The following is a 12,805-nucleotide window of genomic DNA, read 5'->3' as shown; positions in this document are numbered from 1 at the left end:
GAGAAGCTCAAACCGCGCAAGAGCTGCAAATGGAAGCTTTAAGGGCCAGAGCTGAGACTTCAAAGGCGTGCTTCAGCGTGGCTTCCAGACAGCGACCCTGCATATCCTTTAATACCACTCCCTTCCATCGGAAGGGTAGTTTTCTTGGTGACCGCCTTAACCAAAGAATCAACACAAGGAAGTTCAAACTTCTCCGCCTGACTGCCTTGCACTGGGTAAAGACGGCCCATAGCCTTGGCCACCCTTATGGGTGCGTCCGGCTCCGACCACTACGCCGAGATCAGCTCCTGGGTGGCCTCATGGACCGGAAAGGCTTTAGAAGGCCTCCTCGTGCACGCCATGCATACATTCACCGCTGCGGCAGCTTGAGCCTCAGGCTCCTCAATGTGCAAAACTTCTAAGGCAGAAGAAATGAGAGGTCAGCTCTTCCTTATGAAAAATACAAACTGCAGATGGATCATCAGATTCTTCCGCTATGAGTTCCCCCTCCACCAAATCCTCCATGCCTGTGGTCCTAAACGAACCCCCGGAGCACCCAGGCAGAGAAGGGGAGAGAGACATCGGTCCAACTGAAACTCCATCGGACCCAGACTCCAGGCGCCTGCGTTTGTGAGCCTGAGTCAGAGGGACTGGCAACAAACTTGTACCCTGTCCCCAGAGGGGCAGCCCCAGAATTCCCCAAATCCCCCTGAGGAGCAGAAAAAGAGGGAAGGGAGCGCTTCATCAGAAAAGTCTGGTGAAGTAATAAAATGAACTCAGGGGAGAATCCTTCCCCTGCATCAGCTGGGAGTGCAGACGGCATCCCCATCCCCCTAGAGACCTCAGGGGGTTCTAATCCAGTCAAATCTCGCCGTTTGGAGACAGCAAGGGAAGGAGCCAGAAGCTGCGGAGTCTGAAATCAGAGCCCTGGCAAATGGCGCCTGTCTCCGCTGTCCCTGCATGGGAAACCACAGCGCCAGAAAGTACTGGACTCTTCCCCTCCCTGTTCAGCGCAGCCCGTGCTACAGACCCCTGCCGCCGACCTGCGCTTCCCACAATAGGAACAGTGCTTCACTGTTTCATCCGCCATCTAAAACATCCCCAGAACGAATTGGGGGGGGGGGGGGGGGGGGGGGGGACGACACACTTCACTCACTGGATCGCTGGGGAGACAAAACTCCCTGCCACAAGCAGTCACTGACTCCCCGGTCCAGAAAACTGCCACCACCTTTCACAGAAGGGAACTCCCGTCCTACACAGGCTTCCTTAAACTGGCTGAACTCAGTTTTTTTTTTTCCAGAGGAAGTTAGCAGCAGAGCAGCAAAGGGACAGGGAGAAATATCTTCACAGGGTGAAGCAGGAACAGCAAAGCAGTATGCTTCTAAAGGGGGTCAGAGACCACACACACCCCTAGCCTCAACTGGCCAACCGCCCAGGAGACTCCAAAGTCCTTGTGAATCCAGGAGCTGGAACAGATCATTCCACCACCTGCTGGAGATAGAGATATACTAGAGAGTTTAGGGGCTGGCCGTCTAGTATGCCTCCCTTCAATTTAGTTCTCTATCTCCACCTGCTGGTAGACGGATAAAACCCACTGGTTCCTGGATTCATCGGCTGCTGACCCTATGGAAACTGAAGATCTCTGGATGCATAGTGCCCTTATAGGGCAGATCCCACAAGCCTTTAGTCTCTGTCTCCATCAGGCACAACCACAGGTCCTCCATTTTTAAACTGTGAGTGTGCTACTAAATGTCTTTAGTGCCAAAGCAGACTTGGCTCAGTGCAAGCGGGCAGACACTTACCCCCTCACTATGAGAGAGAGACTCTCCAGGTTCTTCTTCTTCCCATTCCTCATCACTGTCTACTTCATAGTCCAATAGTTTCTATCAATAAAAACAACATATACTTATTTACGTTCACATGCAAGCTAGTTTTTTGGTTTGTTTTTTTTATATCAAAGCTCTGTAGCCTATGTAAAAGCAAGAAGGGTTAGAAATTGATAATTATTAAGAGGAAGGGCTTGGAACCCCACACCAAGTCAGCTTTTTAGGACAAACATTGATTATGCAGGAGATCAGTTTACATACACTGAGTCTCCAATCCATGCAAATATTCTGAAAACCCAACTGACTGGAATCCACAGGAGGGCTTGGGAAGCGTTAAGGACTCTATAACTATGTAATGGGAACAGTTCTTCATGGAAGCTCCAGATTTAATCTGTTAAAAGGTGATTTTGTACCTGCTGTTGCAAAATGTGTTATAGCAGTACATTGGAAATCCTCTGAAGGCCCAATTATTTTTGACTGGACATTAAAATTGAAACTGGTAGGGCAATTAGTTTGGTTAACAGATAAGTCCAGGAGTAAATATGAGGAAAATGCTGAGGAATGAGTGCATCATGAGCAGATAGGGGGAGGAGGTCTCTTCTTCATGGTTCATTTGTATTCAATATTATATTTACTTAGTACTTGTGCTTGCTTGTTGGGAAAGTTTAATAAAAATGTATTAACAGAAAAAAAAAGGTGATTTTGTTACTGATTTCCAAGTAGACCAGACAAGAAACACTGTTCCTATGGGGCTAAAGGTGTTTTTCTATCCAGGAACAAACTTCCAAGAAAACCTGATTTCCAGTAAAGAGGATATGAGATGACTCCAGTACATTTTGTGAACATGAATTTGGACTGCAGTAGGTAATGCAAGAGTTAATTTCTGAGTTGCAAGTACTAGGAAAATTCCAGCAAAAGAAAGTTAAAGGGAGTTTGTGTTTCTGATTCAAAGCCATGGCAGTGTGTGTGATAATGTGACAAAATGTTTTTGCTTCCTTGATCATGATGTGTGAAAAAAAGTCTGATAAGGTAGTAGCCTTTACTGCTTTAATTAAAATTTGGACATTTTTTTTGTTCTAAAACACTATAAAAGCTGTGCTCTTATACTAGAGGAACTAAGAGAAGTTACTTTGCCACAATTGTAATGTGTGCTTTGTATTTCTCTCTCTCAGAGACTGGTTTCCTGAATAAAATAAACATACTGGCAAAAATGTATTTACATTTTATTTCAGATTTACAACATTTTTTTAAAATCTGTAAAATATTCATTGTTGGGGTTGAAGGATTTAAGTACAAGATATATACTGCCACTCATGCACTCACATTATCTTTGGACCAAGGGTTCCTGGCACAGATTGTCTCACTCATCCTGTTCCATGTTCCCCAGTATGCAGGCCGGTAATTCTCACAAAACTGCAATAATTTCATCCTCCCAAACCTCCTCCTCTCTGGAAGACCATCAGTTTCACTGCTTCCCACCAAAAGCAAGTCACTATTGAGAGGAACTTCTGCTGTGGCCAATATTTGCACCTCATCTGGTTCACCACTGATTGCACCACTATAGAAAGAAGCACCAAGGACAGTAAGATACACACACAACCCCCATCCTCTCTGAGGGAAACATTTTCAGTAAGTCCTTACTACACCTTAGGGGATGGCAAGGGAGGGGGGAAGAATGGAGAAATTAGGTCTTAACCAATTTTATTTCCTTCAGTTCCTCCAGACCAGTCCAGACACTTGGGTTTATGCATTCCTACCAGCAGATGAGAGACTGAACTTTTACCTTCAGTGTGACCTATAAGAACCCTGTGCAGCCTACATCCAGCCAGTACCACCATACCAAAGCTAGATACGCTACTCATTATTTTACTAAATGGTTGTTTTTGGTGAAGGGGAAATTAGTTCTTACTTGCTAGTTGTCTCTCTAAATCCCACCAGACCAGTCCAGAACTTGTGGGCGGTTTTGTCCATCGGCGAGCAGGTGGAAAAAGAAAACAGCTCTACCATAAGGACATTATGCAGCTCTAACACTTTAGTATTTGACTAACAAACCAGTGGAAGCTTGTAAACTATAGAAAACTCATGCAACGACATTCCTTTAAATGCACCTCAAACATAAGCATTTCTTTAAACTAAGAAGAAAATGTAAGAAAAAGAGCTAGAACTAACTGAAACAGGGTCAACTCCCAAAATAACTGGCTCTGAATGAGGGTAGAAACCTGGATTGATCTAGTGGGATTAAAGAAATTAGCCCATAAGAGCTGATGGCATACTTTAGGGTCAAAACAAAGCAGTATTCAAGATGGGAGAGATCAATCAATTATCAAAGCACAGATTCTTCTTTCACTGTGACATCCAAGTGATGATGTTTAGAAAAAGTGTGGAAATAAGACCATGTCGCTGCTCTACAAATGTCCAATGGAGAAACTGCCCTGAATTCCATCCAAGAAGTAGCAACACCTCTCATGGAATGCATCCTTAATCCTTAAGGCTGAGTGGCTGCTTGCCTGCAAGGATATAAGCAGAAGACATTATCTCCTTCAATCAATAAGCAATAGTTGTCTTATAGAGAGTTTCACCCTTTTTGGAAGTTCCAAACAGTTCAAACAATTTGTCAGTTGTACAAAATCATTAGTGACGCTGGATACTCTTTGAGCATCCAGAAATTTTAGAGTACAAAGCTCCATAATCCTCCCTATGGAAGGCAGGGAGGATCAAGGCCTGATTCAAATGGAAGCGAGACTACCATTGGATGAAAGGAAGGAACAGTGCAATTGGAAACCTCTGCTTCTGTGAAATGTAGAAATGGATCTAAACAAATGGCTTTCAGCTCTGATACTCAGAAAGCCAAAGCAATGGCCACGAGAAACAGTCATCAACCTGAGATCACTAAGTGTGGTCTTTTTAGAAGGTTCAAATGCAGGTCTTGAAGCACCTCGAGGACTAGATTTAAGCTCCTTATTGAGCATACATCTTGAAGTGAAGGACAGAGATTATTAACCTCTTTCAAACACCAAGCCACTTCTGGATAAGAAGCCAAGGAAAAATTATTCAACCAACCCTGAAACAAGCCAAAGCTGCCACCTGAACCTTCAAGAAACTTAAGGCAAATCCCTTTGAAAAACCATCATAAAGGTAAGCAAGAACAAGAGGCCAGGACACATGACGGGAGAAACAGCCCTTTCTGAACACCAACTCTCGAAGGTCTGCCGGCTCCCTAACATATGCCATCAAAGTAGAATACTTTCTAGCCTGCAGAAGCATTGCAATAAGCTCAGAGTACCTTCTACATTTTAGCCTTCACCTCTCAATAGTCAGTCTGTAAGACCAAAAAGGGGATGGATCTCCTGTGAGCATTGGACCCTCACACAGGCATAATAATTGCCTGATCTACCTGTAGACAAATCAGGTCCATGCACCAAAGTCTTTTGGGCCAATCTGGTGTCACCACTACCACCAGAGCCATATGGGATATGATTCTCCAAAGCACCCAGGCCATCAACCATGGTAAGAAAACACAGGTGGCTGGCTTTCAGCAACTGCTGAACCAGACCATCAGTTCCTTCCACCCTGTACTCTAGATGCCGACTGAAGTGATCCATTTCAGCATTTGCTCTCGTAGCCATTGGGTCAAGAGCAGGTGGACCCCATTGTTTCACTGTCTGATCAAAGGCTTCGTACAACAAATAGTCTGCCTGAAGTTCTGCTTCCCCGCTATGCGGAATTTTAGATGCCGTTCTGCCCAACGAAAAAGATGAGCCTCTACATCCAAATGTATTCTTTTCCCCTTTGCTTGTTGATATATGCTATCATCAAAGAATTGTCTGAGAATACCTGGACTGGTCTTCCTTGGAAATTGCCCTCAACTCCACGATGGATCGCCTTGGTGGTGTTTTAATTTCCCCTCTCTAGACCCCCGCTGGACCCTTGCCCACGGAGGTGAAGAGAGGGTACCAGAAAGCTCAAATTAAGTCTCTTTGATATGACCTCAGCTTTCTGACTCCTGACATCTAAAAGCATCTTTGTGTATCTGCTCTCTCACATAATGTGTTAATGAGTAGGAGCTTACTTGCTTATGTGGATATTATAGAGGATAATTTATCTGGGTAGGTGTATTAGGAGAAATAAGTATGTAGCCAAGATATAGATACAGACAAGGGAGATAGATGTTAAAATTAATCTTTATTCTTACCAACTGCAACTTCAATCAATTGGGCATGCTCATCTGTCAAAGTCTCAGGCTAACCGACCGTAGTTCTACCCCTATATCGCTTCATCCTGGCAATAGACTCCCCATCCTGAGGCTGGCATCTATAGTGACCACCAGCCAACTGGAGATTGCTAAAAGAATACCTTTTCAAGGAGGCTGGACTGTAGCCACCTTCTCATGCTGGGATGTGCTCAGGAGGTTCACGGCAGGTGACAAAGGTGGTCATGGGTCATCGGTGACCAGCAACTGACAAGACTGAAGGGGCCACATATGTGCTTTTGCCTATGGAATCATCTCCAAGGTCACTGCTATCAATCCCATTACCTTCATGAAGTCTTAGGATGTAAGGCAACACAACTGCAGCAGGAGCCTTATCTGGGAATGGAAGTTATTTATCCTGTATTCCAGGCAAAAACCCCTCCCTGCATGGGTACTGAGAAGTATCCCCAAATATTCCATTTCTGTCAAGACTCCAGCTTGCTCTTTGTGAAGTTGATTATCCATCCCAGGCACTGTAGAAGTTGCACCACTCTCACAATAACCTGCACACTCCTGAGACGAGGCTAGGATCAAACAGTTGTACTGATAGGTATGGACCCTGATCCCATCATGCCTAGAAAAGGCCACTACCACTACTGTTTTATTTTAAAAAAGGTTCCTGGAACACTGGGAACGATGATCCAGAATAGCAAACCTTAAAAACCTCTGGTGGGACAGCCTACTAGGGATATGGAAGTAGGTTTCAGTACACTCTTGGTCATCTCCACTCCTTCTGTGTGTTGTTTACATCTGTGAGGTTTGATTCTTCTCTTGTGTACCTTCCCATTCCCCATCCTTGTCTGGGAACTAGAGTTACTGCACTCAGGTTGAGTAGGTTTGACAGTACAGTCACCACAGTCAACTGTTTTGCAAAGACCCTGCAAGGAAACTCCAAGAAGAGATCTATGAAAGGACAGGAGAATTCTAGCCTGTACCCCCTCTTACGATGTCCAGGACAAACTCAGATGTGATTCTGGCCCCTTCCTCAGCAAAAGAAGTCAGCTGACCTCTGATCTGAACCACCAATCATTGATTAGCACAGGAAACACTGACTGGCCTGGTTGGCCTATATCATCTAGATTCATGGAACCGAGGACTATTAGAAGACTGAGCCAAAGACTTCGGCTTGTCATCTGGAAGTCTGAGGGCAAGCTTCTCCTAGGTTCTTAATTAGCTTCTCCAGAGCTTTATCGAACAGCAGCTTTCCCTTGAGGTTTGTACATTATTTGTTGTTACCGTAACCTGAATTGTTATGCTATGTGTTTTTATCTTGGATTCTAATACTACTTCTATAAATTAAAAACAAAACAAAACAACAAATAGCCACAAGAAAAATTACCTTTAACATGGCTTCCCTCATTGGCTCAAAAGGCAGCTGCACCAGTGCCAACACCACAAAGATTAGGTCCAACGGGGGAACCACCAGGCACCTTACCTCAGCAACTTCACCATCTTCAACTGTACCACATCTAGATAGGACGATAGGGTCTACTGCTCACTAATCCCTGAAAACAAGCCAGAGGTGCACCTTGAGGGAGGCCAAAGCCAACCCCCTCTCCAGACCATTCTTTCTTCTTAAGGTTGTCTCTCCTTATCAAAAAGGAGAATAAGCTAGATTTGTTTATTGGCAATGTTGGTGGCCTGTTATTTTTTGATTAAGGAAACAAACAGGTCACTAAAGGGAACTGAAGTTAGTAAGGTAGCGAGTATAGCATCTAGTTTTGGTATGGCAATACTGGCTGGATGTGGGCTACACAAGGTTTTAAAGGTCACATTGAAGGCAATAGTTCTCAGTCTTTATTTGCTGATAGGAGTGTGTAAACACAAGCGTCTGGACTGTTCTAGAGCAACACTAACATAGTAACATAGTAGACGACGGCAGAAAAAGACCTGCACGGTCCATCCAGTCTGCCCAACAAGATAAACTCATATGTGCTACTTTTTGTGTATTCCCTACCTTGATTTGTACCTTTCCGACACCACAGCATACCTTTTCCTGGTAAGATTCTTGCATTACTTTTCCTTTTGTATTCCCTTTTCACTAATGTAGAGGACTACAAGTATCAGAAACTGACAGTAGGGAAGGAAAAATCTAAAAGTGGCATATTATCCCAAGCCGTACGGCTCCTATCTTGAAACATATATAATACAATAGCTATCTAGCTTTATTTTAATATACTGCTGCCAGCCTACAATTCACTAATTTTATTTCTAAATCTTTAGTAACCTGATTCCCAAACTAAACATATCAATGCCTTGCCAGTAAAGTGTTCTAAAGAGGAAATAAATTAAATTGAGCCACCACCACAGAAGTTTTGAAGTGGGTGCTCTGCGACAAGCAGAAATGAAGAAAAGTATTGTGGAAATAAAGCCCAAGAAAATAACTGGAGAGTAAATAAAGGCCATCAGAGGGCGATGAATTAATTTGAAGAGTTCAAGACACTAACCTGTCAACTGGACTAATGTTTTTATGTTGAACAACAGTACGACAGGATTTTCGTGGCTTCTGATGTTTTAGGTCTTTCAAGTAAGAGAAGTCAGAGCTCTGATCCTTTATGAGCCTATCACATTGTTCCACAGCATCCTGATCAAACACAACACGGCAGAGGGGAGCCAGGGCCATGTTTTTTTTTATTTCAAAGGGTGCAAACTTCCCACAGAAGCTAGCAAATATCTGTATTGTGAAACAGGAGAAGATTAAAATTTTTCTATGAGTGTTCAGGAGTCATTTAGGAATTAAGGTATTAATGACAGCATTTATAATAGCAATACATACAAAATATATATGATTGTAGATAAGGACCATAAAGCCCAGTTAGTACACTCTACTTGTTAATTTTTTTCTTGAAGTCCTTATGGTTTAGTCACAGTCCTCTATTCCCTGCCCCTAACACATCCATACCACAGCTAGGGAAGAACAGGAAGTTTCCTCTAACAAACTCAAAGTCAGTTATTGTTCAAATATTCAGTGGTCAACCGCTTTGCCTAAGCATCTGATATCAAACCTAACATAGTATCAGTTTCAGAGAAAAGTGTATCTATGCTCTATTTACTGAAGTGGGCAGATAGTCCAACAAACTTTGGTTTAAACCCATTAACCAGGTATTTCACTCTAGCAAGAAATTGATACTTTCTTACCTTAGGGACTTGTGGAATCTGTGGTTTCTGAAAGAATCTGGTAATTTCAGCCTTTTCAGCTTTTATACGCTACAATGCATCAACAGGAGAAATGTACATAAATAAAAACTCCAAAATGCAGAGACAAACAACATATTTTTCCAAAAGCTTTCATTCTGCCACTTTAGACACCAAAAGGGTCCTTAGCTTCTTTTTTTTTTTTTAATGTCAACTCTTTTTTATTGAAAATCACAAGATTCATACAGGCTCAAGCATTTTTACAAATTTTTCGATAATAGAAAACCCACTATCCCCCCCCCCCTTATCATATAAAACAGACAACATGAGAAGCCTCAGAAAGGACGCCACATACCTCTATAGTTTTCTTATCTATGAGTGGAGGCCTGTTACAAATATATTAAATATGAAACAATCCATATTCCTGGAGAGGGGCTAGTTGTGTAATACTGTACCCTAGTAGTACTACTGTACCTATAGTGCTGCAAACATGGTTAAAAGGGAAAGGGACTTGTATACCGCCTTTCTGTGGTTTTTCCAACAACATTCAAAGCGGTTTACATATTATATACAGGTACTTATTTATACCTGGGACAATGGAGGGTTAAGTGACTTGCCCAGAGTCACAAGGAGCTGCAGTGGGAATCGAACCCAGTTCCCCAGGATCAGAGTCTGCTGCAGTAACCACTAGGCTACTCCTCCACGAAGGGTAAACAGCACTTGTTCTTGACAAATTACATGGCTCTATTTATTCTCATGTTCATGAAACTACGTGACCAGTACTGATCACTAAGAGTCAGGGATGGAACAGAAATACGTATCAGCTACTACAATCTATGAATTCCCATATATTGGCATCTACTTACCCTATATAGTCCTATGCATATATAAAATCAGTGCTATGCATATTTTAAAATACCATGTAAACTTCATTCAGCTCAAAGTACTTCATTTCTCTTAAGTGCATCACCATTCTAGTGACAGTCCTTTTTTCTCCCATGGTCTGCAACACCACTGCTTATCCACAAACAGAAACATGTTTTAAGGTAAAGGTAGCTCTATAACGCCCACTATTTCTTCCCACAAAATACCTTTTCCTCCTCTTTTAACCGTTTTTCTTCTTCTTTTTTTCTTTTTTCTTCTTGCTTAGCCCTTTAAAAAGGAAGTACCATAGTAACAATTTAAGTATATTGTATTCTAGGGTGGGTAAAATAATTTCAAATATTTTATTTTTATCATAATAAAATACTAAAATCTCTTTAAGTTGCTAAACATACACTTAAGAGCCCTGTTTTACATATAATATTGAAATCGGAATAGAGGCATCCAGTTTAGAGCATGCTCAATTCCAATACAGAACTGCAGGAGTGACAATGTATTTATCAGTACATGCAGTGGGATCAGCCATTTTACAAATCTACACACTGGGGGGGGGGGGGGGGGGGGGGATCAATAGCACGAACCTGGCAGCTTCCACTTGGAGGTGTTGGCATTTATGATTAAATCATCTTTATTAGCATATGTAAACACTTCAAAATAAACATGGTATAGAATGGTGCATGCTACATTGAATAGGACATCCTCCATCATTATCCAAGAGTAAATAGGCTAACTGTTTTCATTTATATCCCATCCCAACCCCTACCCACCCACCCTTTCCACCTTGTAGAACTGTAGTCCTTAAAACCTTTGAACCTTCCCTGTACCAGGAACAAATAGCACCAATCTTACAAGTTGAGCAAATGACTCCTCACTCGTGGGAATAACATGTCCAAAAAGAGGGACCATGTAGCCTAAAACTGTAGTCCCAGTCCCTTCGAGATGTCCTTTATATGAATTTGTTCCATTCTGATGTCCTGGATCATTAAAATTCTCCATTGTTGAAAGGTGGGTCCCTCAGCCGAACACCAAGATTACAAAATAGATTTAAGGCCAACCACCACCAACCGCCTTAGAAATCTGTTGCTGCCCTGCATCATCAGAGTTCCCAACATATAGGCCCCAAACAGCAGCAAGGGGGTATACGCCACAGAAATGGACTACAACTTGGCAAAATACTTGAGAAGGTACATCCAAAACTCCTTAATAACCAAACATATTCACAACATGTGACCCAAGTGTGCTGTTGGAAGCCCTCACCTGTGGACAGGAGCCTTTTGTGTTAAGTCCCATCCTGAAGCCTCTGTAGGGAGAGATGTAGGGAGACAGAGCGAATTTGTACAAGATTTCTTTGTACAGCTCAACTTGAGTACACATTGCTGAGTAAAACAAATTCTTGAAGTTGCTTTCCTGTTAGCTGATATCCTAGCTCTACCGACCACTGCCCAGCAATTGCCATATAGTTGACATGTTGCGTCGTATCCAATAGCGCCCTATGGTGGAAGTGCAACGGTACCAGTGTCTGGGCGCCCAACATCAAAGTCTCTGATAATAACTCATAAGTACATAAGTATTGCCACACTGGGACAGACCAAAGGTCCATCAAGCCCAGTATCCTGTTTCCAACATTGGCCAATCCAGGTCACAAATACCTGGCAAGATCCAAGAAAAGCTCAATACATTTTATGATGCTTATCCCAGAAATAAGCAGTGAATTTTACCAAGTCAATTTAATAATGGTCTAAGACTTTTCATTTAGGAAGCCGTCCAGACCCTTTTAAAATTACCACATTCTCTGGCAACGAACTCCTGAACATCTTCTGTTACTGCTGTCCATTCTAACGATTTGACATAACGATGAGCCTGAATATAGGCAAAAATGTCTGAGGTAGATACATGGTATTCCTGCTGAATCTTTGAAAAAGATTTTGGTTTCCCTTCATGGTCAACAAAATGTGCCAGATATTTGAAACCAAGCTCTTGCCAATGCTTGAAAACACCCTTGTGCACCCTTGTACATCAGGTAACGCTTGTAATATTGTATATACCCCTTTGGTAGGACGTCCAGTCCATGCAGCAGACTACTAATGTGGATGACAGGTAGTAATTGCATCTCTAAGCTCGTGCAAGAGAAATTGCTAGTATTTCTATGCCAGTCATTTATATGTCTCATTTGACTAGATTTAATGTTCACGGGACCCGTTCCCCCACACAGTAACCAACATACCTCCATCACTATAAAAAGGATCACCCTTTAGTGGAAGTTTTTCAGAAAAACAGCAAGACTAAGGGAAACACACTCAGGAAAACACAAGGAAGCTTACATGAAGCCCTTAACATCCAGTACATGAGGTCTAGAGACTGGAGGAGGGGATGTAGAAGAAAAAAAAACTCTCATTCTGCGTATGAGGGTTGAGAAATATTCCAAGTTCTACGATCCTCAGAAGGAAAGTGCAGAAGTAGAGGAAATCAGATTTGTCGGGCCTAATAAGGAACAACTAGAATCCTGGATTTGCAGTCCTGCCTGCGCGACATTAAAGCCTCTCTATTAGAGAGATGAGAGGATACGAGCACAGAAAACAACCGTTCCCCAAGGAAGGGAACCAATGGTAGGCTATTGTGAGCCTAGAGCCTGGAACAGGAATGAGGAACGGCATGATTGACATGATTCGTCAAGAGATCCAACGAAGGAGTGTTGAACAGTTAGAAGATGCAAATAACACCCATTTGAAAAAAA

At 42.6% G+C, this 12,805-nt stretch overlaps 1 protein-coding gene across 1 annotated transcript in view; it reads right to left on the bottom strand.

The window, feature by feature from the left end:
• CHAF1A (chromatin assembly factor 1 subunit A) overlaps window positions 1–12,805 on the bottom strand; it is a 177,695-nt gene that overhangs the window by 93,772 nt on the left and 71,118 nt on the right. The window contains exons 6-10 of the mRNA XM_030219408.1: window positions 10,281–10,341; window positions 9,193–9,261; window positions 8,502–8,728; window positions 3,129–3,363; window positions 1,782–1,862 (exon numbers count right to left, since the gene is read on the bottom strand). Coding sequence (XP_030075268.1) covers window positions 1,782–1,862; window positions 3,129–3,363; window positions 8,502–8,728; window positions 9,193–9,261; window positions 10,281–10,341 — 673 coding nt within the window. The remainder of the gene's footprint in view (window positions 1–1,781; window positions 1,863–3,128; window positions 3,364–8,501; window positions 8,729–9,192; window positions 9,262–10,280; window positions 10,342–12,805) is intronic.

Source organism: Microcaecilia unicolor, chromosome 11 (genome assembly GCF_901765095.1).
Source record: "Microcaecilia unicolor chromosome 11, aMicUni1.1, whole genome shotgun sequence".
Taxonomy (NCBI): domain Eukaryota; kingdom Metazoa; phylum Chordata; class Amphibia; order Gymnophiona; family Siphonopidae; genus Microcaecilia; species Microcaecilia unicolor.
The sequence above is the reverse complement of the archived record's forward strand: the minus strand, read 5'-3'. Positions and strand labels throughout refer to the sequence as shown.